Here is a 26,799-nt window from a genome sequence, read left to right on the forward strand (position 1 = left end):
GGTACCCCTTCAAACTATACCAGCAGAGAAATTCGGAGACGCATAGTGGCTGGAAATCGTACATACTTTGGACTCCGCAAGACTCTCCGATCGAATAGAGTTCGCCGACGTACCAAACTGACAATCTACAAAACGCCCTCTACGGACACAAGACCTGGACGATGCTCGCGGAGGACCAACGCGCACTTGGAGTTTTCGAAAGGAAAGTGCTGCGTACCATCTATGGTGGGGTGCAGATGGCGGACGATAAGTGGAGGAGGCGAATGAACCACGAGTTGCATCAGCTGTTGGGATAACCATCCATCGCTCACACCGCGAAAATCGGAAGACTGCGGTGGGCCGGGCGCGTAGCCAGAATGTCGGACAGTAACCCGGTGAAAATGGTTCTCGACAACGATCCGACGGGCACAAGAAGGCGAGGTGAGCAGCGAGCAAGGTGGATCGATCAGATGGAAGATGACTTGCGGACCCTCCGTAGACTGCGTGGTTGACGACGTGTAGCCATGGACCGAGCCGAATGAAGAAGACTTTTATATACCGCACAGGCCACTTCGACCTTAGTCTAAATAAATGAAAATGAAACCCCTTCAAACTATTGCAATAATTGAGGTACCCCCTCCTGAAAGTAGACTTCTAGGTCTCTTGAAAGGACAATTCCAAGCCCTTGAATCTCTTGAAAGTAGGCTTCCGTACCTTGAGGCTTCTGAGCCTCTTGCATAGCTGTCGAGCCTCTTACATGGCGGCTTTCGAGGCACATAAAAGGAGGCTTCCTTTGCATCTCGAAAGGACGCTTCTGAGCCTCTTGTAAGTATGCTTCCAAGCCTGTTGGAGGGAGGCTTCTGAGCCTCTTGAAAGGAGGCTTCCGAGCCTCTTGAAAACAGGCTTCCGAGCCACTTGAAAATAAGCTTCTAAGCCTCTTGGCAATAGGCTTGCGAGCCTATATCTTCCGTGCCTCTTGAAAGGAGCTTCCCGAGCCTCTTAGAAGGAGCCATCCAAGCTTTTTGAAATAAAGCATCCGACACTTTTATAAGGCGGCTTCCGAGCCTCTTGAAAGTATACTTCCGGGCGCCTTAAAACAAGGCTTCCGGCCTCTTGAAAATTGGCTTCCCAGCCTGTTGAAAAGAAGCTTCTCAGCCTCTTTGAAGCAGGCTTCCGGGCTTCTTGAAAGACGGCTTTCAGGCCTCTTGAAAGGAGGCTTCCGAGCCTACTGGAGAGAGGCTTCTGAGCCTTTTGTAAAGAGGCTTCCGAGCCTCTTAAAAGGTGTTTTCCGAGCCTTTTGAAAAGAACTCTTGAAAGTCTCTTGAAAGGAGTCTTCTGAGCTTTTTGAAAGAAGGCTTCCGACATTCTTGAAAAGAGGCTTCTGAGCCTTTTGAGGATTCCGGATCTCTCAAAGCGAGGCTTCCAGGTCTCTCGAAACGAGGCTTCCGAGCCTCTTGAAAGGAGTCATTCGAGATTTTTGAAAGAAGTCTTCCGACTTTTTTAAAAGGCGACTTCCGAGCCTCTTGATAGTAGACTTCCGGGCATCTTAAAACAAGGCTTCCGGCCTCTTGAAAGTAGTTATCCAAGCCTTTTGAAAAGATCCTTTCGAGCCTCTTGAAAGGAGTTTTCCGAGCTTTTTGAAAGAAGACTTCCGACCTTCTTAAAAGGAGGTTTCCGAGCCTATTGAAAAGAGGATTCCGGGTATCTTAAAGCGAGGCTTCCGGGCCTCTTGAAGGAAGGCTTGCAGGCCTCTTGAAAAGAAGCTTCCAAGCCTCTTGAAAGGAGATTTCCAAGCATCTTGAAAGGATGCTTCCAAGCCTCTCGAAAGAAGGCTTCTGAACATCTTGGAAGGAGGCCTTCGAGCTGTCTGGGTGAATGCTTCCGAGAAGCAAAGCGCTCCGATCGAATAGACTTCGCCGCCGTACCAAACTGACTATCTACAAAAACGCTTATTAGGTGGGGTGCAGATGGTGGAGAAGACGAATGAACCACGAGTTGCATTATCTGTTTTGGAGAACCATCCATCGTTCACACCGCGAATATCGGAAGCCTACAGTAGACCGAGCACGTAGCCAGAAAGACGGGTAGTAATCTGGTGAAAATGGTTCTTGACAACGATCCTACGGGAACAAGAAGCCAAGGTGCGCAGCGAGCAAGGTGGATCGATCAGGTGAAAGACGATTTGCGGAAACTCCGCATACTGCGTGGTTGGCGACATGCAGCCATGAACTGAACTGAATGGAGAACACTTTTATGCACTGCACAGATCACTACGGCCTTAGTCTGAAAAATAAAAATATATAATGCATATTATGTACAAGACAATGTTTTGAAATGAAAAATACACAATTGCTAAAACTTTATCAATAAGTTTGGATTGAAATTGTAATACGTCCGCCATTAGGCATTTTTGTCCGAGGTACCCCCTAGAACCAGCGAAGGTACTCCCAGGGGTACATGTACCCCAGGTTGAGAACCTCTGTTCTACAAAGTTGCCGAGGATGGGTACGGCTTTCATTTCGTTGTTGTTGAAATGAATTTCGTTCAACTCACTCAGAGTTACGCACACCTAAATTTCAACTAATTGATCTGAAATTAACAGAAGTCTATCTTAGCATAAGAATATTTGTAAATACCAGTTGACCGGTCTATTTGAAAAAAAAAAAACTTTTTTGAAAAACAGATCTAGTGGATAAAGACAATTGTTCCGAATCATATGATACTGTTGTACACTTGATGTCAATGTTCGTACTCGCCTCGCAAGCCTCCTCTACTATTCTTCTTAGAAATTGATGAAAGTTGCAGTCTCTCTTTTGCTTCTTTATCTGCTTGTTGCGAACCCAATTCCGTTTATCGTGCTTTGGAAGTTTAACCACCTGAATAATTAACGTTTATGATTTATGATATGCTGTACTAGGTTCTATGCCTCTAAATGAGCTCCCTGTTGTGCGTTGGCGTTACTGAACGATATGTAGGTAACAAGTAGTAGTAACGCCAATTTCCTTACTGTATCGAAATGGTTTTGCAAAAGTTGCTCTGGTCGCCCAAAAAGTTGGAGCAACTTGTTGATTACCGTCCTAGGGGGGGGGCAAAAGTTGACTTCTTTGGTCCCAACTAGAGATGTCGTAAATTAATCGATTACTTCGATTAATTGATTAATCGTTGTAATAATCGATTAATTTTGAATCGATCATTACCTAACGATTAATCGATTCAATAATCGAGAGAGATCGACAGTAATCGATTTGTTACTAATCGATTAATCAGGATTTTACGACATCTCTCCCCTCATCGTCCTTAATATCTCCACTTGCTCTTCCCATGTTCGTCGATATCACTGCTTTCAAAATTAATTCTTCCGTGTAATCCCTGAATGACCGCTTGTGACAAGCTATGCTTGAAACAGCTTCAAGCATGATGTCGTTTGCATCAGGGCTGCAACATAAGACTGGGTGCGATTTCCTGCGATTTTTGACAGCGTTGCCTTCCTGATTTCTAGCTAATTCTTGCCTGTGCTCCAGGCAACTGCTACCCGGACAAAACTAATTTTTGGCATCCTCTTCTGTAATACCTACGCTAAGAAATGGATTCATAGGTTTTTGCATTTCTAGTACAACAAAGTGGTACTGGAAGGCTATGGGATTGCTCGAAAAATAAACTTTTGATAGAAGGGCTGAAGACCCATAGTGTTATATATCGATCGACTCAGCTCGATGAACCGAGGTGATGTCTGTATGTGTGTGTGTGTATCTCTAGTGCTTTTTGACCTTTCTTATATGATTTTTTAAAATACATTTTACGATGCACGAAAAAGGCATCATCGCCGTTAGGTGGATTCATCTTGGTTTTTAAATAAAGTCTCAATTCAAAAAACAATGTGTAACAAATGTTCTTAAGTATATCGTGTATTATGTCATTATGCGCAACCATACTAACAAGCACAAGCGATTAACTTACATCCATACTTCCTAGTTGCGACGATCGAATATGGCAGAATCTCTAGCCGCACTTTTGAACTTGCTCCTAGTTGGCGCAGATCGATCTGTCGGGTACTTGACTACCTTCAAACAGCTTCATTCCAAATACGGTTGTCCTCTAACTAATCCCGTTTGGCTGGACTCTGCCGGCAACTTGTCAATCCTTTTCACAGCCAGTTGCACACCGACTCGTTCAATAAAGATTCGATTCGCATAATTCTCCTGACTATTTGCCCAGTCGTTCCCGACACTATTCTACAGACGACATCGCTATAAATATTCAACAAACTGGTAGGCAAACTGTTAGATGATCGCGTAATGCTGCACCTTTCATCAATGTGGGTCCTATACCTCGACGCAAACCACATTGAACGCAGTTTGTGTTTTCACTGGTCTTGTTGAAACTAAAGTCCCATCAGGTACTTGGGTGGGTGAAGCTGCGCCGTGAAATTGCCATCCAATCGAGGCGTTGTTGAAATGGAAATTGCATGCAGCGACTACAATGTCCAACCAATATTTAACAAAAGCATTAGTGGAAGTGAACAAAAGACGCGAAAGTAAAAGTACTACCGTCGTCCATCATTAGGGCCATTATCGTCATCCGGCTATCCGGCGGGTTAGGCTCTTCAAACAACTTCATCATGCATGCCTGCTGAACAACTGCACCGCGGACGGAAACCTCCGTGGGCGCTCCGGCCGAGGTCTAAATTTGCACCATTACCAGCCAGAAATTACTCTTCAATTTTCTCTAGGGGTCGTTCAAAAATGATGTCACAGGTTTTAGGGGGGGAGGGGGTCTAAGATTTTGTGACAGTACATGTACTAGGTATACAAAAAAGCGTGACAGAGGGGGGGGGAGGGGGTCTAGAAATCCAAAAAAGTAGTGGACGTCATATTTGAATCGCCCCCTATAGGATTCTCGCCTACTTTTTTCCGTGCGCCAGCGACTGTTGCAGCCTCGGGAGTCTGCGCCAATTTTGTTCGAGCTCAGTGCGAGCACCTGTCCGTCGAATGAAGAAAGTAAATTTGATTGTCTGGATCGGAAGATGGAAACAATAATCAGTTTGGCTTTCTGTAGACAATTTTGCGATTCAACTTATTGTACCGTCAACTGGGGGGAAGATGATCATTTTTAAGACAAAACATGCAATAACAATGTGTGTTTACATTTTAAATCGAAACAAATATTTTCAAATCATGTACTGCTATACGTTGCAATAATCAACAACTTTAGTTTTCTGAAATGCGTTCGCATTTATTAAAATAAATTAAATTATCACAGATTTTTTGAATAATCTGGTTTGGGGTGAAGTTAATCAAGACACTCTACTAAAACTATTATGACCTAGTAGTCAAAATACACTAGGTTATTTGTATGAATGTTGAATTTACTACGTAAAGAAGTCTAAGAAGTCAATATTTGAAACGAAAATAGCGTCATTTATGACTATCTCTCTCTTTCTTCCATAAAATATATTTTCATGATTATAATCGAAAAACTCGGATTTCTACCTAGCGGTAACATTACTTGAACGGAGAATATTGTTGACTACCGTTTCATAAAAAACTTTGGCACTTTTCACTGTCACATCAAATGATCATCTTCACCTCAATGATCATCTTCCCCCAGTTGACGGTATTCATTTTCCAAATATTTAAAAGCAGGGTTTCGACTTTTCGTTTCAATGAGACCAAAGCAAGCGTTTTTCGGGCCAAGGGAAAATCTTGTTTCGTTGTTTATGTTGAGGATCATCTTTCACCCATCAATCTTTTCTCTAGAATTAGCATTGGAAGATGAACGAAAATCTTGCCTATTAGATGAAAATCCTTTTTCGTTTTATTACTTTCAACCTCTCACTCACTTTTCGCGAGAATTATCGCAGAGCAATTACAAAATTGTATGGCCGCGCCGGGATTCGAAACCAGAATAGTAACAATAATAGCTGTGGGGATGCGCTTACTTTAGCCACACCACCACGCTATCTGTATAAAAGCGTTAAGTTATTTGTTCCACATAAGCTACTACCATTTGTATTGATGATGCCACGAAAAGACTCGAATATGAAAGAAAAAGAGCAAACCAACGTTTAGCGGCAATCGAAGTGAGCGAAAAATTGTTATCACTCTCCAGGCTGTTTTTCTTTCCCGAAAAGCGATTGCTCCCCGAAAACTTTCGTGAGGGAAAATCATGTGCTCCTGAGATTGAGTGAGCATTATGAACCCTGTTTAAAAGGGTTACTACTCCGGCTCTCCATTCCACAGCTCCTGAAATACAAAAGAATAAGCTCAAATAGATGTGTTTGTTATGTTGATCATTTTCTTCTATAGAGAGCTCGCATAAGTGGGTACAGGTTTTATATTATTGTGATGATATTTTCATTGCCTAATAATGATCAATTGACTGTAAGCAGGGTTTGATTTTATCCGAAGAATCTGTATACAGTCTGATAAACTGGGTGTGTATAAACATCTTGTGATAGTTTTAGGTTCGTATCCCGTTGCAGACCTGGATGAACCGTTTGTTTGAGAAACTGCATATGTAACATTTATGGACAAAATGAGATTTTTATGTATTCTGAATCCTTGTCTAAAAATACGTATCCTAGCAAAAAAAATTGTTCAGGAATGTATGAAATCTATTTATCTGTATCGAAGAAATCGAAAGATTCGGTGCCAATTTGTTCAAAAACAGTTTTTTGTTGTTTTCTCGAAATTGTGTAAAATGGACATATGCAGTTTCCCAAACAAATGATTCAAATAATGTATCTTGCAATAAAAAAATTCTGGATAAAAAAGAATTAGGTTAACCGACTGAGCAAAATGTAACTATCCGGCCAGTACCTACCTATAATGCGTGAGATAACTTTCTTACATGAGAACAAGGAAAAATACACTACGCTACTTGGATCAATCCTGGGTTTATATCCGAGTGAGAATTTTATTCTGAAACCTGGCATTTCACAGTTTTTTCGGTTAATTGGAAAAATAGTTGAATTACGAAAAATCATTTTAATAACTAATCTGACGTATAAATATATTTATTATATATTAAATATTCAGGATTTTTTTTTAATTTGAATAGTCACGTGCCCCACTTCATATCCACCAGTGACTCATTGCGAGAATTAATTGTTTGAATAATTCCTCTGCCCAATGCATGCACTTTACAAGAATACTCTATCGGATGTTATTTTTGTAAATTGAACTGCCATCTAGTTTGATCGCAGTGTGCCACACCCTGCTATTGATTCTAGTTGTTTTGAAACTTTGTCTTGCGGTTGCGTCACCAAACATCTGCGTTCTGCCTAATTAGAGATGGTCATCAAGATAGGCGTTCCGACGTTGCGGTGTACGCTCATCCTGCTGAACATGATGTGTATCCTGAGCGGTATCTCGCTCGCCATCGTAGGTTCCGTGATGTACCACAAGCTGGAAACGATTATCCAATTCACCGATAGGGACAACTTTCTGACGAGCGAGTCTCTGATGGCCGTCGGTCTGGGTATCGTCATCTTCGTGGTGGCTTTGTTTGGATTCTGCGGTGCGGCCAAGCACTCGTACTGCCTGACCATCATCTATGCTGTGTTGCTGATGCTGCTGATCGTAATCCAAATTGTTATCGCGGTGCTGCTATTTGCTGGCGTCAATAACGACCAGCACGATTATCTGGCGTGGTTCGACGAGTACTTTGAACATAGCATCCGTGATACGAAGATTTCCAGCTTGGTGGATCCGATTATCCATCACCTGCAGAGTACCTATCAATGCTGCGGAAAACTATCCTTTTTGGAATGGGGCAACAAGCTGCCGGATTCGTGCTGCTCCGACGGTCGAACTGGACCAAAATGTATTCCTTTCAAGCATGGATGCGAGCGGATTCTGGAAGGATACATCCGTCAGACGAGCAAAATCGTCGCATGGGTCTTGCTGTGGTTGACGGTTTTCGAGTTCATCGCGCTGACTCTGGCATGTTGCTTGGCCAACGGGATTAAGAATCACGTGGATGCATTGTACTTTGCTTGATGACAATGATGAAGAAATACAAATTACAAAGTAGAAAACAGCTTGCTTATTCCATTCCGTTGCTTCTTGAGGTAGTCCGACGCCTCCTTCAGGGGGAAAGTGACAAGTCTATTTAACCAAACATAACCCGAAGGGCCTTGTTTGCTCACCGCATCGATAAGCGACGGCGAGGCGAAGCTTTGCATATCAAAGCGTGGAAAGTTAAACACTGCGAAGACAACTGCCATTCGCCGGCCATTCAGGGCCAGGGTGAAAACCACTTGTTCAGTGTGCCAACGACCGCCCGGTGCACCGTTTGGTGCATCTTTGTTTGCAGTTGTTCTCTCCCTTCGGTTCTCCCTCCTGTGGCCTCATCGCGCACGTGGAGTTGGCTCACCATCGGCCGGCTGTCATGTCAGTCGGTAAATAGTGATTATTATGGAGACCACGAGTTTCTATGTCATTATCATTTTTACTACGCTCGCTCGCTGCTACTGCAACTGCTATCGTGGTCGCGTTCGTCATGTGCCTTTTTCAGTCGTTCACGGCCAGGGTGGAACCCATCACTGAATGGGCAGTCAGTGGTGGGAAAAGTTTAGCCGCAGACTGACTGTCGACACGGGGATCGAAAACATTTCCCCTTAACTGGGTCACTTTTACTTCTGTGGTCGCAGGATATGAGCTACAGGTGCCTCCGGTTTGCTGTAGAATTGCTCCAAAACGACGATAATTTTTATTTTTGTGGCTCAAAACTGTAAGGCATATAAGTTATTTATTTATTCATCTAAAATATGAAAACATTTACATAGAACTAAGCTCGATTAAAATTATCCAAATAAAAACAAAATATAGATATATTTATATTTGTCCAGCCTGAATGTAAGATAGAATCCGTAACAATTCAATGTTAATCAAGCTGACCTCAAGAGGAACTTTCAATTCAGGATTGAACTGATTTCAGATGACAAGAAAAGTTAAACACTGTCTTCGCAGTGTTTAACTTTCCGAAAAGATGCACCACCCTGTGCATCTGTACGCCGTTCTTTGTTTGTATGATGAAGAATGCTTCAGTTAGACATCATTCTTTAATCCGAGATTCTCATATTATGTTGTCAATATGACCTTTTGTAGTCAATTCCAAGAGCAATCGAAATGCCACAAGTCTTGAATGATGAGCTCCCATGTATTGTAAATGGCGAAAAATAGTCATGGGGCTCGAGGAAGATTATTGCACAGCCGGATACTGGACGCTTCGGTGGTCGTATATTACCAAACATGTAAGGCCGTGCGGTAACATGCGCGGCTACAAAGCAAGACCATGCTGAGGGTGGGTGGGTTCGATTCCCGATGCCAGTCTAGACAATTTTCGGATTGGAAATTGTCTCGACTGCCCTGGGCATAAAAGTATATCATCATGTCAGCATCATGATATACAAATGCAGAAATGGTAACTTGGCTTAGAAACCTCGCAGTTAATAACAGTGGAAGTGCTTAATGAACACTCAGCCGCTAGGCGGCACTGTCCCAGTGGGGGATGTAATGCTAATGAAAAAGAAGAAGAAGTAGGGCTGAGATCAGTCTATAACTTCGTCGAAAACAGGAAGACAAATTCGGAGGCATCATAAAAGACTCGTCAAGGAACACAGGTGAATTTGAGAACCAAACGTGGGTGTGGAAACTAGACTTTGCATGAATCATCCTCAACTCGACTGCTCGCTTCACTGACTGCTTGGTATTACTGCTGTCCAATTATTCGTAAATATAATGTTTGTCAACGATCTTGAACTACATCTGGAAACTGATTGATGAACTCCTACGCGTTTCAATTCTTAATGATGTGGAACAAAAAGTTGCAACATCCTTGAAGTATATTTGCGTTGGACCAGATGGATTTTCCCGAAACAATGAATAATAATTCACATTCAATGTAACGACGTTGGTTTATCACTCCACCAAATCCGATTTAGGTGATAAATCTAGTACTGTGCGTCGCTAATGCCGACTATTAGATGAGATATAGTAATAAAATTGGGTTTTAAAGGAATCGAAAAGAAACCAGATTTATTTTTGAGTCGTTCCGAAACGGTTGAAATATATATCTCTAGATAGTGATTCAAAATTATTTTTATAATAAATTCCTCCTGGAATTCCTCCGGAAGTTCCTCCAGGAATTCCTCTTGAAGTTCCTCCAGGAATTCCTCTTGAAGTTCCTCCAGAAATTCCTCCTGAAGTTCCTCCAGAATTCCTCCGGAAGTTCCTCCATGAATTCCTTCGGAAGTTCCTCCATGAATTCCTCCGGAAGTTCCTCCATGAATTTCTCTGGAAGTTCCTCAAGGAATTCCTCCAGAAGTTCCTCCAGGAATTCCTTCGCAAGTTCCTCCAGGAATTCCTTCGCAAGTTCCTCCAAGAATTCCTCCCGAAGCTCTTCCAGAATTCCTCTAAGATTTCCTCCAGGACCTCTTCTGAAGGAATTTTTGGAGGAACTTCAGAAGAAATTTATGTAGGAATTACCGGAAAAATTCCTGGAGGAACTTCCGGAGGAATTCCTTGATGAACTTCCGAATGAGTTCATGGAGGAACTTCCTGAGGAATTCCTGGAGCAAGTTCCTCCAGGAATTCCTTCGCTAGTTCCTCCAGAATTCCTCCAAGATTTGCTCCAGGACTTCTTCGAAGGAATTTCTGGAGGAACTTCAGAAGGAATTTCTGGATGAACTTCCAGATGAGTTCCTGGAGGAACTTCCGGAAGAATTCTGGAACAACTTCCGGAGGAATTCCTGGAGCAACTTCCGAAGGAATTGTTGGAGCAACTTCCGGAGGAATTCCTTCCGGAGGAATCTCTGGAGAAACTTCCGAAGGAATTCTTGGAGAAACTTTCGAAGGAATTTCTGGATGAACTTCCTAATGAGTTCCTGGAGGAACTTCCTGAGGAATTCCTGGAGCAAGTTCCTTCAGGAATTCCTTTGCAAGTTCCTCCGGAAGTTCCTCCAGAATTCCTCCAAGATTTGCTCCAGGACTTCTTCGAAGGAATTTCTGGAGGAACTTCAGAAGGAATTTCTGGATGAAAGTCCAGATGAGTTCCTGGAGGAACTTCCGAAAGAATTCTGGAGCGACTTCCGGAGGAATTCCTGGAGCAACTTCCGAAGGAATTATTGGAGCGGAGAAATTCCTAGAACAACTTCCGGTGGAATTCCTGGAGGAACTTCCGGAGGAATTCTGGAGCGACTTCCAAAGGAATTCCTGGAGCAACTTCCGAGGGAATTGTTGGAGTAACTTCCGGAGAAATTCCAAGAACAACTTCCGAAGGAATTCCTGGAAGAACTTCCGGAGAAATTTCTGGAGGAACTTCCAAAGGAACTCTTGGAGGAACTTCCGAAGGAATTCCTGGAGTAACTTCCGAAGGAATTCCTGGAGGAACTTCCTGAGGAATTCCTGGAGGAACTTCCAGAGGGATTCCTTAAAAAACTTCCAGAGGAATTCCTGGAGGAACTTCCGGAGGAATTCCTAGAGGAATTTGAGAATTTCTGCAGGAATTCCTGGGAGGATGTTTCGGATTTGTTTTTAAAATGGATTAATATTTAAAGATATAAACCCTTGTCAAATGGGATTCTCGATTTTTAAAAGTACACTTGGTTGTTAAATCAGATAAAATACTATAATAAATAAAGCTTCTTTGGATTCTGAGATGATTAGAATTTCGGATGATAACACACTGAAAAAAAATCAATTCGAACAAGAAACAGTTTTTGTTAGAAAAACTTTTTTTCCTTAAAAGTGCCCAGCTTGCGATGTATGGACGGTTGGTAGTAAACATTTTCAGTTTATGACTCAATTTGGAGTTTTTCCAAATTTTTTTTTTTAAACCCAGGATAATCAACCTAGCGGTGATGGTGCCTTTCTCGTGTACCATAAAACAAGAAAACACATAAGCATTAAAAGAAAAGCACATAAGAGAGGTCAAAATTGCATTTTAGGTAGATAGATTCAGCTATTTCCAACAATTCACATTTATTTCCGTTCATTTGAATGCATTGCAAATGTTTTTGAAAAAAAAAATCGCATTTGATTTTTTTTTACAAGGGGGGACCCTTGGAAAAAATGGGGAAAAAATCAACTGAACGCAATGGCCGATTGGGCCAATTTTCAATAGCGAAAAATTAGGCAAGATTCTGCGTCGAATGAAACCTGTTGCAAGCAAATCGGATAAGGGTAAGTACAAAAAAGTGTGTCTCACATTTTTTTGCACACACACACACACACACACACACACACACACACACACACACACACACACACACACACACACACACACACACACACACACACACACCGGGGGCAGCAGGGACTTTGTCCAAGGGCTTGACGACCCCTCCCCATGGCCACTGCGAGTTAGACCGGGACCATCTTTTCTAACCCCTAATCCCAAGGCGTCAAGCGACCCGTGCCGAGGGGATGCCTGGCCAGGGGGTGAAATAATAAGCTTGGCCTTTAACGGAGCCTGTGGGGTACCTGGGCACCCTCCACAGTAATTGTCCCTTACCGCGTCATGCTGGGCTCTGGCGTGGTGGACCTCTTTTCCCGAGCAAACAAGTCAATTCTTCAATTAGTGGTAGTAGTGTAGGCGACAACCCCTTCGCAAGAGGTGGGTTGTTCAGGTCTCCGCCTAGGAGGCCAGAGGCAATAGTCGGCAGCTCAGTGCGCAGCGCCAGCATGGATCACTCAACCTTCCTCTCGGCTAAAAAAACGCCGGTAGGGGTTATTGACGGCCCATGGCTTGTGGAGGCGATGAACCGCAAACGCGATGGGCTTTCGGCCTTCGAGGTGGCGACGGAACAGCTGGACGCCATCATCGACTTTGCGTCATCGAAGCATAATATCAGCAAGGACCTCAAGAGGAGCTTGCAGAAATTTCGAAAGTCGATGCTGGACGCCAAGCTGGAGAGGGCGGTCGGGACGGCCAAGTGTAAACCCGTGAAATCGGTGGAGTCGAAGTCTACCCAGACTGAGGCCCAAGGATTCGTGGACTCGGGCAAGGTCGAATCGACCGAAGGCGTGCCAGCGAAGGTAGGCTGAAAGTTCTCAGCCGCACCAGACCAGGGAAATAGAGGGGGATGACGCCTCCTGGACCCTGGTCAAGTACAAGAAGAAACCGAAGACGTCAACCCTAGCAGCACACATGTTCCACTTAGGTTATTGCAACTCGTATGTGACCAGATTTAGTCACAAACAAGTTGCTGCAACCTATTTTACCTGATTTGTGCTGCTCGGGAAGGGTCGAAAAGAAGGCCCAGGCGAATGAGGGTAGCAAGAAGTCTAGGGTAGGCGCCAATCGCTCCAGGGGCGATGCCCTAGACATCACGGCGGACGAGGCTAAGTACTCAGACGCTTTGAAGGCGATGAGGAGTGACGTCAAGCTCGGTGAACTCGGCGCCGACGTACGTCGAATAAGACGTACCCGGATGTGCGAGATGATCCTCGAGCTGAAAGGGGGCGAAGTAATCTCTGCCGACGCTGCGGATTGGAGGGACATAAGGCACAATGCTGCACGAACCCTCCCAATTGTTTGATTTGTTCCAGCAAAGCTGTGAACAGCAAGCACCCCATGGGGGGTTCGATGTGCCCGGCGTTTAAGCGTGCTGTAAAATCACAGTGCAGGTAACGCAGCTGGCTTGCTCGGCCTCGCCGGAGTGTTTGGTGTGCGCAGGTTTAGAAGAAACGGCGGAACACGTGTTGTTCGTGTGCTCACGTTTTCGTACAATGCGTGACCACATGCTTGCCACATGTGGTCTGGGCACTGCCCCGGACAACCTAGTTCGGAGGATGTGTAAAGATGAAGTTGGCTGGAACGCCGTTTTATCAGCTATCGCCCAAATCGTCTCGGAGCTACACAGAAGGTGGCGCGTGGACTCAAGGATGGCTAGTTCAGGCGCAAATAAGAGGTGGTCCAAGGGATCGGAGTCGGCTTCATGGGTCATACCGGTGGTCATGCTCTGTGATCGTACTCGATCCTTTTATCGAACAAGTGGCCGCGCGAAGAACAACATGGTATCGTCGCTTTCGCGGCGTCGGTCAACCGGGCGGGTTCCGAGCCCGAGGACGGAAAGGGGTCCTCGTCAAGGCTGGGGCAGGCGTAGGCACCGCGTCGGCAAGTCCCTCTGTGTGCTGGCGAATAGGCCCTATCGCAGAAAGGTCAATTTGGGGTGCACGCGGCATCATCATTCTTGATACCAGTCGTGCAGAGGGAAGCAGGCGCGAAGTCGACCTTCCCACCTTCCGAGGACATAGGGCGTGGTAAGGCCACCCGGAAAGCCGGCAACGCGCTGGCACGATACCATGGTGTTCTTCTGAAAGCGAGTTACGATGTTCGGTGCTGCAAGGACACGCAGCTAACCTCGAGGGTGCGTTGTGCACTGGCCCCCCTTTGAAGCATAACTTTCTGGTTGTACCGAAGGGACTATGGGCTTGGCGGCAATGGAAACGGTTTAGCGGGTCGGGGATGTAGTCCTGCCTCCCTCGCTGATCCCTAACCCGCCACACACACACACACACACACACACACACACACACACACACACACACACACAAGAGGGTGCGGATGGTCTATCGAGTAACCAGTTTGGCTTCCGAAAGGGTAAGTCGACCGTAGACGCTATCTTGTCGGTTACCAAATCCGCGGAGATAGCTATCCAGCGTAAGAGGAGTGGAGTTCGCTATTGTGCAGTAGTGACTCTCGACGTGAGGAATGCTTTCAATAGTGCCAGTTGGGCAGCTATTGCAGATGCGCTCCTGCGTCTTGGAATTCCCGAGTACCTGTACAAGATTCTCGGAAGCTACTTCCAGAATCGAGTACTGGTATACGACACGGAGGCGGGTCGGAAGTGTGTTGACATAACCTCAGGGGTTCCGCAAGGTTCCATACTGGGTCCGGTGTTATGGAACGTCATGTACGACGGTGTCTTGAGGTTGAAGTTCCCGGTGGGCGTGGTAATCGTTGGCTTCGCTGACGATATTACGCTGGAGGTCTACGGCGAATCGATCGAAGAGGTGGAGTTGACTGCAGCCCACTCGATCGCAATTGTGGAGGAGTGGATGAGTTCCAGGAAGTTAGAACTGGCTCACCACAAGACTGAGGTGGTTGTTGTTAACAACCGAAAGTCGGAGCAGCAAGCGGTGATAAGGGCAGGCAACTGCACGATCACCTCTGAACGCTCAATCAAACTCTTGGGGGTAATAATCGACGATAAGCTCACCTTTGGTAGCCACGTCAATTACGCCTGCAAGCGTGCCTCCACAGCTATAGTGGCATTGTCCCGGATGATGTCCAATAGCTCTGCGGTTTATGCCAGCAAGCGCAAGCTTCTGGCTAGCGTTGCTCTGTCCATACTGAGGTATGGGGGGCCAGCTTGGGGCACGGCCCTGCGTATTAACTGCTACAGAACGTTAACAGAAGTTAGAAAGTACGTATAGGCTCATGTGCCTAAGAGTTGCGAGCGCGTACCGTACCGTGTCGCACGATACACTCTGCGTCATCACCGGTATGATGCCTATTGAGTGATGCCTCGCCCGAGTGTCCGGTGTGCGTTGGTTTAGAGGAAACGGCGGAACACGTGTTGTTCGTGTGCCCGCGTTTTCGCACAATGCGTGACCACATGCTTGCCACATGTGGTCTGGACACTGCCCCGGACAACCTAGTTCGGAGGATGTGTAAAGATGAAGTTGGCTGGAACGCCGTTTTATCGGCTATCGTCCAAATCGTCTCGGAGCTACACAGAAGGTGGCGCGTGGACTCGAGGGATGGCTAGTTCAGGCGCAAATAAGAGGTGGTCCAAGGGTTCGGAGTCGGCTTCATGGGTCATACCGGTGCCCTGTGGTCGAACTCGATCCTTTTATCGAACAAGTGGCCGCGCGAAGAACAACATGGTATCGTCGCTTTCGCGGCGTCGGTCAACCGGGCGGGTTCCGAGCCCGAGGACGGAAAGGGGTCCTCGTCAAGGCTGGGGCAGGCGTAGGCACCGCGTCGGCAAGTCCCTCTGTGTGTTGGCGAATAGGCCCTATCGCAGAAAGGTCAATTTGGGGTGCACGCGGCATCATCATTCTTGATACCAGTCGTGCAGAGGGAAGCAGGCGCGAAGTCGACCCTGCCCACCTTCCGAGGACATAGGGCGTGGTAAGGCCACCTGGAAAGCCGGCAATGCGCTGGCACGATACCATGGTGTTCTTCTAAAAAAGCGAGTCACGATGTTCGATGCTGCAAGGACACGCAGCTAACCTCGAGGGTGCGTTATGCACTGGCCCCCCTTTGAAGCATTACTTTCTGGTTGTACCGAAGGGACGATGGGCTTGGCGGCAATGGAAACGGTTTAGCTGGTCGGGGATGCAGTCCTGCCTCCCTCATTGGAGGTGGCCCCTAACCCAGCACTTCCTGGTCAACCCAGGCCCCCTCCATTGTTTAGGAAGAAAAAAAAAAAAAACACACACACACACGCACACGCACACACACACACACACACACACACACACACACACACACACACACACACACACACACACACACACACACACACACACACACACACACACACACACACACACACACACGCATACATCACCTCAATTCGTCGAGCTGAGTCGATTGGTATAAAACACTAGGGGTCTCCGAGCCTTCTATCAAAAAATCGGTTTTGGAGTGACCCTATAGCCTTTACGTATACTTAGTATATGAGAAAAGCAAAACTGATTTTTCTATAGTCACCACTTTTTTGTATAATACGTCAACACTTTTTTGTATAATGCGTAGTTTTACGACTAAATCTATTTGAATAAAAATCGGGAAAAAAAACTTTGGCCCTTTCTTTTTTTCTTCTTCCTTTTGCCTTCTGTTTCCTTCCTTCTTCTTTCAGATTTTTTCCTTCTTCCTTTTTCTTTTTCCATCTTTCTTCCTTTTTGTTCCTTTCTTGATATTTCTTTCTTTTTCCTTTTTCTTTTTTTCTTTTTCCTTTCTATGCTCTCTACTCTCTTCTATCTCCTTTTTTCTTCCTTCTTCTCTTCCTACTTCCGTTTTCCTTCCCTCATCTCACATCTGCCTTCTAACTAACCTTTCTAACTTATTCCTCCTCCTCCCTTTTCCCTTTTTCATTTTTAAATAATTCTTCTAACTTATTTTTTTTTATCTTTCTCCATTCGTCCTTCTTTCCTTTTCTATCTTCCTCCTTTCTTTCTTCTTCCTATTATCCTTCTTTCGTTTTCCTTTTTCTTCCTTCTTCCTGCTTTATTTCTTCTTTCTCGTTCCTTTTATATGGCTATATGATCGCTCCAAAAACAAACTTTTTATAGAAGGCCCGGAGACCCATAGTGTTATATACAGTGTTGGTAAAATCACTCATAAATCTCAATCAACGAGCGGTCCCGTGCGAACAAAATCGTCTGCGATTTTAAAGGAATTCATCACGCTTGAATTTTTCATGCTAAAACGCATCATTTCACGCATTTTCCAAACAATCATTTTGGTTTAAAAACGCATTTGAAATCAATTTGGGGGAAATTTATTGCTTATACATAAAAGAGTGTCTAACATTTTATGCGACAAACGTCAATTCACTGTTTTTAACGAAGGAGAACAAAAGAAAACCTACGATGATTCAAATGGATGATTCAACTCATCCATGAGTTTTTAGGTGCTGAGTTGGGTGCGTTTCAACTCATGCTTGATTTGAATCATCCATGAGTTTTGAGATTTTGAGTTTTTACCAACACTGGTTATATACCAATCGACTCAGTTTGACGAATTGAGGTGATGTCTGTGTGTGTGTGCGCGCAAAAAGACTCAAGAAATGTCACTCAGTTTTTGGGCACTTATCCTTAACCGATTAACTCGCAACAAGTTGCATTTGACGCAGATACCTGTCCAATTGTTTCCTATTTGAAATTGGCCAGATCGGACCTTGGAATCAAAAGTTATGGCCAAAATACAAATTTATACGAAAAAATCGCGTAAAAAATGTCACTCATTTTTCGGGCACTTATCCTCAACCGATTTGCTCGAAACAAGTTGCATACCGATCGACTCAGCTCGACGAACCGAAGTGATGTCTGTGTGTGTATGTGTGTGCGCGAAACAATCTCACTCATTTTCAGGCATTTGTTCTTGACCGATTTACTCGCAACAAGTTGCATTAGACGCGGAATCCTATCCATTTTTTTCGTATTGAAAATTGGCCCAATCGGACTACTTCAAAGTTGTGGCCAAAATATATATTTATTTAACAAGAAAAATTCGCACTCACTTTTTAGGCATTTACTCTTAACCGATTTGCTCGCAACAAGCTGCAACGCCGCAGAATCGTGTCCCATTATTTCCTATTGAAAATTGGTTTAATTGGACTATGGGATTCGGAGTTATGGCCAAAATACTTTTTTTTACAAAAAAAACTCTCACTCATTTTTAGGCAGTTACCCTCAGCCTATTTGCTCACAACAATTAGCATTCGACGCAGAATCCTGTCCCACTGTTTCCTATTGAAAATTGGCCGGAACGGACTATGTTCTTAGAAATTATGACCAAAATACTTTATTTTAATACCAAAAGTGCGTAGAAATTACTCACTCGAAAGAAACGAGAAAGGCACCATCACCGCTAGATGGATTAATCTGGGGTTTTTTCATCATAAAAATGAGTAAATGGCTACGCAGTCTTAAGTAATTGAAACGAGTTTTATTATTCGTCCGACTTTCCGACACGGGTGACCAGTGTCTTCTTCAGGAAAAGCCTAATTTTTTTTTCGTTTTTTGTCTAACTATAACTGTCTGATTTAGCTGGTGTCGATACATACTGCAAACGTAATTAATATTTGTTTGTTACATTTGTTTCGACTGTCAGTTAACTAATTTTAACAAAATTAATTTTTCTTACTTCTCGGAATCACTTTCCATTTCACTTGAGAAATACTGGCAAATGGCGCAGTTTTCCTTTCATTAGCCACCTCATTGAGAAACCCCTTTCTTTGGTAAACAAAAGTGTCCGATCTGAGTGATCCTCTCATTTGAGTTCTGCTTATTTTGTTGCGATTTTCTTGGTTTGATTGTGTTATGAATGTAGTGTAGCACGGCTGCGTATGTAGTATTGAGTCCATCAATGTCTGTCCTCTTATTGACAGTGTGGGTGTGTTAGAAATGTGGCACATTTCTAAAAATGGGAGTGTGGATGGCTTTGAGCTATGGTTAATAATCTGTGTGCGTTCTAAATAAAATCTATGGCCATGGTCAATATAACAATGTTGGATTAAAGCTGTCGTTGTCTCTATAAGCGTATTTTTGTTTATTGTGGTGATGGTTGGGTTTTCATTTATCATTTCCAGTTTGTTTACGCTCGCTCTATGTTTCTCTCTGTTGTGTGAAGTTTTGATAAGTTTTGTGAAACTGGCAACACTTGCAATTAAATGTATGCATATGCTCCTAAACTGAAGAAAGGGGCCTGTAGCTTGTGAATTGTCGATCCGGGGGCACCGTGCCTAGTGCAGCGGTTGCGGTGCTTCCAATGGCGGATCGAATATCTCTCCAGCCATTTTCAAGAAAAACCTGCGCCTAGCTACTCTTCCGTTGGGAATGCCACTTCCAGCTGCTGCGCGTAGTCTTGGGCTAGTATACCGTCTTGTAGTCGCCCAATGTTTTGCCGCGGCGGACGACTCCGGCGCGTGCTGTACACCGTCGAGAGTTTTGAGCGCAGACATACTGCAACGAGGTAGTGGTCGGATTCAATATTCGCACTGCGGTAAGAGCGTACGTTCGTGATGTCGGAGAAGAATTTACCGTTGATTAAAATGTGGTTGATTTGGTTTTCCGTTTCTTAATTAGGTGATTTCCATGTGACCTTGTGGATATTCTTGTGAGAGAAGAAAGTGCATCGGACTACCATTCCGCGGGAGGCGGCAAAGTTTATGCTTCGTTGGACGTTGTCGTTCGATATGGTATTCAGACTGTCCGGTTCGATGACCGGTCTATACATTTCCTTCCTGCCTACCTAAGTGTTCATGTCGCCGATGACGATTTTGCGAAACGTCTGCTAAAACCTCCTGTCTCGTCGGAGGACCGTCAGTTAAATTCAGCTTTGAGATCCACTACATCCAACCGGATTTAGAGATGCTTATTTAAAAAAAAGAACTATGGAAGAATTGGTTGGCTGATGGTGATTAGACCGGATTTTGAGCACGATCCGGCGATATTCTATTATTTTCGACATTGTTTTTCCTTCCACTTTAAACATCATCTGGTTCCCCGAACTCCATAAACAATTTATTTTTTCTCTGAAGTTTTTCCTCGGCTAACTTCTTCATCTGGAGCATTTCACGTTCCAGTTCGGCCAGTCATGATCAAAGACAGCTCCGGAAATCCGTTGACCGATCTCCAAGGCTGCTAGGTGGTAGGAGCACTTAAGGATGATGGACAAGCCACCAACGCTAGACGAAGTTGGAAAAGCTGTCCGAAAGCTGAAGAACGGAAAGGTCGCTAGGAAGGACGGAATCCCGGCCGAGCTTCTAAAAGCTGGGAGTGACCGGCTGAACGAAAAAATCCACCAAGTAGTTGAAATGATTTGGGAGGGAAAAGAAATGGAAAAGCTGGCTTGATGGCCTCATATGTCCTATCTACAAGAAAAGGAACAGCCTCGATTGTGCTAACTACCGAGGTATAACATCCTTCAATACCGCCTACATGGTAATCTCCCGAATTCTGTTTAGCAGACTGCGTCCGATTGCTGAGACCTTTATCGGCGAATATCTAGGCGGTGCACAGTGTTTTCTAACCCAGGAATTCGTGATCGAAAATGTTTTGGCCATGAAAAGTTGATTTTAGAGTCTCAGTGACTTCGGAGAAAAGTTTCAGTATGTTAAGCTCCATGTTCTGGAAAAAAAATTTTTTCGACTAATCCCCCTAAAAGTGAGATGGAAATTCTCTTTCCTCCAATTATAAAGATACATCATTGGTGTCTTCGAAAAAGTTGTAGAAAAAGTTTCTACGAGAAATTTTGCTATATAAACTTTATTTCTATCTGCTATAGAAGTCGAGATATGGGTCGTTATTTATGAACGACCACCAAAAAACAGGTTTTTCACGATACTTACGTCAATATATTTTTTAGATTTTTCAATTGTTCTACAAAGATCTCCGTCGCGATAAAAAACATGAACCTTTCGAAGACAGTTTCTCCTTATTTTCAATATTGACGAAGTTGTTGACGATTTTTTGTTCAAAAATGAGCATTTTGACATTAACTGCATACATGTAGGGGCAAAATGGGGCAGAATTTTATTTAGGTAATTGAAAGTATAACTCATGCTCTAATGGTTGCATTGCAACATATATGTTACATAGCTTGACATAAGTGCCGTATGGACATCTTTTTCTTCTTCTTCTTGTTATATATAAAAAATGAATTGGTCTGTATTGTGCATAACTAAGAAACGGCTGGATAGATTTTCTTCATTTCTTCAGCAAATTTGTTTATCAACATGTCCGACGGATTTACAGAACATTTTCTCATGTAAGAATCTCGACCAAAATTGGAAAAAATATGAAAAATTGAAAATAAAATTTGTTTGGAAATATTAAAAAGGTAGATCGCATTCTCGCCTACTGTGCAGGACAACGTTTGCAGGGTCATCTTTAGTCTTTACACTTACGCCAGACCTATGATTTAGCCAAATACAAAATTTTCTAAATGATTATGGATGGATGTTTTACAGAACTGACATGAATTTCAAATTCCGCGGGAAGAAACAACGCGTATTTAAAAAAAAATCATCAAAAAGTCACGTGAAAAGCGACCCCAATGTATTTGGGCAAATTGTATTATTTTAGAATTCACCATACAGCCAGGAATGCTGATGAGAGGAATGCAGTATCGGGTAAATCAGTAATCTTTATTGAATGGAAACTATGATTAGCGACGCCTCAAACATCATAAGTTTAAATATAATTTTATGAAAGCAATTCGATGGTACTTGTTTTACCTATTTACTTTTCGAAATATCCCGGAATAATAAAAAGCCGGTTTGCTACGTCTAAAACATCACAATATTGCAAAACAGGTTAACAGAAAAGTGTTCCAAAATTTTTAGTTTAATTCTTTTCATTTAGAATTCTCTGGGAATACCAATATACCGATATATTGGTATTTCTCTGTAAAATATCCGTCGATTCGATAATCATTTTCAAAATTTGGACATTAAAGCAAGACAAAGGTCTGGCGTAAGTGTTATTATCATGAACTAGATGACCCGGCAGACGTTGTCTTGCACAGTAGGTGAGAATGCGTGTTGTGATATGCCTATACAAAATACCCATACAAATTCTAATTTGAATTTTTCTAATTTTTTCAGTTTAAGTCGTGACTTTTACATAAGGAAATATTATGTAAGTCCATCGGAAATTGTGATGAAGAAATTTGAACCCAGCCGTTTCTTAGTTATGCGGAATACAGACCAATTCATTTTTTTAATATATAACAAGAAGAAGAATAAAACATATCCATACGGAACTTACGGAAAGCTAAGTCACATATATGTTGCAATGCAACCGTTAGTGCATGAGTTATACGTTCATTCTCCTAATTGAAATTCTGCCCCATTTTGCCCCTACATGTATGCAATTAATGTCAAAATGCTCATTTTTTAACAAAAAATCGTCAATAACTTCGTCAATATTGAAAATAAGGAGAAACTGTCTTCGAAAGGTTCATGTTTTTTATCGCGACGGAGATCTTTGTAGAACATTTGAAAAATCTAAAAAATATATTGACGAAAGTATCGTGAAAAACCTTTTTTTTGGTGGTCGTTCATAAATAACGACCCATATCTCGACTTCTATAGCAGATAGAAATAAAGTTTATATAGCAAAATTTCTCGTAGAAACTTTTTCTACAACTTTTTCGAAGACACCAATGATGTATCTTCATAATTGGAGGAAAGAGAATTTCCATCTCACTTTTAGGGGGATTAGCCAAAAAAAAATTTTTTCCAGAATATAGAGCTTAACATACTGAAACTTTTCTCCGAAGTCACTGAGACTCTAAAATCAAGTTTTCATGGCCAAAACATTTTCGATCACGAATTCCTGGGTTAGAAAACACTGTGCGGTGGTTGAGAAGGATGATCAACAATGGACCAGATGTTTACTCTGCGACAAATCCTTGATTAATTCCGGCAATACAACTTGCGCGGACTCACTGGATAGGACAGTGTTTAAAAACCAATGAACAGATGGGTGAGTCTACAATTTGTACTCACAAAATTCATTCGCAGGTTGAACATCTGATCTCCTCTGATCGATTCTCACAAAAACATTTTCGTCGGCGTAGGTCTCCTCAAGTGATATCAGCCGAGCTGTTTTCCATCTATGGTGGGGTGCAGATGGAAGAAGGTGAATGAGTTGAATGAACCAGCTGTTTGAGGAACCATTTCTCCAGGAGGTGATAATTAAAATATAAATATTTAAATAAACGAAATAAAAAATCGGATTAGTTGGAGAACGATTTGAAATCCATGCCATTCACTCAGTTTAGCACAGGGTATATGCCTCCTTATGAATCGTTTACTTCAATATCAGTCGTATTCATTTGAACAGACGATGCGGACTCTGTTTTTATTGTCATGCGTGCGCACAGCTCATAAAAAGTATATTATTAAAATATAGATACATGTAAGTAACATGAGCAGAAACTCCTCTAATGCAATAAAACCACCAGCTTAAATGCTCACCCATTCAAACCCACGAGCGCCGTGTGATGCAAAACTGAAAGATGTTTCCCATTGTAACAATAGCAATTGATAACGGCCGTCCCATCATCGCACGATACGCTTCGATTCGATAATATGGAGAGCGACGACACCTCAAACACATTAGCCGTGATATCTAATTTGAACCCGTCCGACAAATCGGACGGGGTCATTCAGGGGCCACATCTCGTAATATCTTGCGGGGTTTATGCTCCGTCGTCGAGGGCTTGCTAACTTTTGCCCAACACCGCACGAACAGCTTGCTAATGAAGTCTGCGGTGGTGGGTAAGCGTGGGGAGAGCATTTCTTTTTGGAACGCGAAAGATTTAGCCACTAGCTAGATGGTTGCATCATTCATGGTACACGACTTGGTCAACTTTTAGGGGATGGTGTAGTTAGGTACGTGACCAGACCGGTCTGAATTTGGGGGAATTGACGTTTGAGTCATCTTCGATGGAATTTTGCGTGAAAAAGGCTTCGTGGTATCGAACCAACGAGTTTTGTGAAAAACGTCTATAGTCGTGTTGGAATACGCTCAATTATCTCCGGTTTGGTAATTGGCGTTTGGATGCATTTGGAAGACGAAGCCAATTTAGAGAACTCATAAGAGTTGAAGTTTGCATGATGTATATTTCTTAAAATATTGTAAGAAAGTGAATAAATAGAACTTTCAGGAGAACGCTCGATATTCCTATTTTATTTGTTGTAACCATCAAAACTGTATGATTTTATTCTGCTAAGTTTGTTCTTTAATACCGAACACGCTGTGAAAACAGTCTCACATCTCGAACACTTTTTTAAATTTTGAATAGACTAAAAACACTGAATAGCGCTTTTTCGGTTGGTGTTTATTGTAAGGCTGTAATAATTGCTTCGAACTTGAGACCTATTGGTAAACTCGGTTTACTATTACAATATAACGTGTCCAAAACTAATTATCAAATTATCAAAATTAGCAAACGTGAAATGCAACAAATGAACAATGACACTTTTCAGACAAATCATATAGTGCTCAGAATAGGAGTCTGTTCGGGATTTCAATTAAAACGATACATTCTTGGTGTATCTTGTGGAAATGTCTGAAAATAAAAGTGGCGAAATTATTACGCATTATTAAAAACAACATGATTTCAAAATTACAAATTTAATTAATATGTCTAATTTTTCTATTCCTACAGGGTATCCCCACGTGCCCGATCAATTTGTCCACACTACGCACCCGGTTGCCAGACATTGGCAACTGGAATCTGCCTCACATATGCAAAGAAGCCGTCACCAGCAACAATAACAACAACACCAACACCACCAACAACAACGGCTGCAGTGTCGCCACCATCGTCGGCGCGGACGGAACGACCACCATCGGCAGTAACTACAGCAACAATCTCACGACGGCTGCGGCGGACTCCTTCTACCAGCCCCAATCGCTGGGCGCCCTGTCCACAGTGACGGCCTCCACGACCGTCACCAGCTGCGGCGGGGGCACCTCACCCGGCGCGACGACAACGCAGCAACCATTGCCGCAGCGCTACTTCAACCAGGTTGCTCTGCACCAGCAGCAACACCAACAGCACCAGACCAGTCTGCACAAGTTCTACAAGGCCCACAAAAAGATGCCCGGATTTCGCGGCCGGAGAGGCTGGTGCGGGTGTTTGCAGGTCAGTATTTTTTTTTTTTTTTTGGTTTAATCAAATTCAGTTGCCTATTTCCCGGGTATCGACCTTTCGACATGGCCATTAATTACAATGTTTTGAAAATTCGATGTACATATGCACGGCATAGGAAAGAACATTCCTTCTGATAAAAAGGATAGTAACGCCCAGGCGCAGAGGCTAGTGAGGACTGTGAAAGATGCTCTGAAGAAGTTCTTGTTAGAACCAGGAATGCTAGAGTTGAGTTTGGAAGATCAAATAAATCTGTTTACATGACGATGGAGGGAACTCCTTCTGAAAAAATCTACATCTAAGATTCTAAGATGTTAATCGATTTGGTCAACCCTAAAAAAGCGCATAATCAAATGCTGGTAGCACATTCTCCTGATGATGAGTAACAAAATCTAGTCATGAAAAAAATGATCATCTGTCATTATGGGAAAACCCGCATCAATTAAAGTACGTTACAGCAATGCTTTGCTGCACATTTTACAGGGGAAGATACTCCTTCAAGATTTTTTAAAGGCCAAATACACATGGAATTAACTGCTACATATGCGAGGACTATATTCACGTTGGTTAGACCTCAGAAGGTTAAATTTTTCAATGAAATTTATAAAATACTAGCGAAAGAAACCCAGCTTTGCCCGGGTGCAGCAAATGTCACAATGAACTATTTGCAGCAACGCATTCTAGATCAATTGTTTGCTTTTGTTTTGTTTTTCTCAACAGCTGACCCAAAATTGTGTTCTAATGTTTTTTTACATTTCCCCGTTAAATTCACCAACTTTTTGTATATACAAACCTTGCGAATCTCAAAACGAATCGATTGGGGAAAAAATCTTGCAAATCGGCGAACCCGTTTGCGAGTTAAATCGTCAGGAAGGAAATCTCAACTCATTTTTATTATATAGATGATCATTATTCAGAAATATTAAGTGGAGACCAGAGATTTGTGTGTCATGTTTAGTAAACCGTGGGTATAATCGTGATCATTATATAAAATTTTTTGGAAAACTCTGAGTGAGTTTTCTAAAGTGATGTCTTGCGGGAGTTTTATTCTTGGTAATAGATTAGAGATTCACGCGTTGGCAGTAGATTGCGATAAATTATTGAAATTAGATTGCGTCCGATGTTGGGAATTTGGGTTCATTAGTACCAACCAGGCTGCGAAGGCCGATGGAGGTTTTCCATAGCTTAGTTGTAGCAAGCACCAGTGTAGCGCACTGATGGTCGTGGGTTGAAATCCCATCGAAGATTTTCGAACTACTAAGCTAAGCATTATCATATCGCATGAATTATCATTTACTTTATTAGAAAAAAAAAAGAACACTCGTCAAAATATCTTGAAAATGATTAATTTGCCATATATGATTATTTGTCAGCTTTAGTTATTGAATTAGGATGGATATTTCCTTGCAAAAA

The 26,799-nt window shown here is 42.9% G+C and overlaps 2 protein-coding genes across 3 annotated transcripts in view; both read left to right on the forward strand.

Moving 5' to 3' along the window:
- Positions 1 to 26,799, forward strand: part of LOC134221190 (disheveled-associated activator of morphogenesis 1) — a 470,343-nt gene that overhangs the window by 382,847 nt on the left and 60,697 nt on the right. For both annotated transcript variants that reach the window (XM_062700384.1, XM_062700383.1), the window contains exon 2: positions 24,901 to 25,380. In XM_062700384.1, the coding sequence (XP_062556368.1) occupies positions 24,901 to 25,380 (480 nt within the window). The remainder of the gene's footprint in view (positions 1 to 24,900; positions 25,381 to 26,799) is intronic.
- On the forward strand, positions 7,199 to 8,014 carry LOC134221049 (CD63 antigen-like). The gene has a single exon (XM_062700226.1). The coding sequence runs from the start codon at positions 7,272 to 7,274 to the stop codon at positions 7,977 to 7,979; it is 708 nt and encodes a 235-aa protein (XP_062556210.1). The 5' UTR covers positions 7,199 to 7,271; the 3' UTR covers positions 7,980 to 8,014.

The sequence above is a fragment of the Armigeres subalbatus genome, chromosome 3 (genome assembly GCF_024139115.2).
Source record: "Armigeres subalbatus isolate Guangzhou_Male chromosome 3, GZ_Asu_2, whole genome shotgun sequence".
Lineage (NCBI taxonomy): Eukaryota > Metazoa > Arthropoda > Insecta > Diptera > Culicidae > Armigeres > Armigeres subalbatus.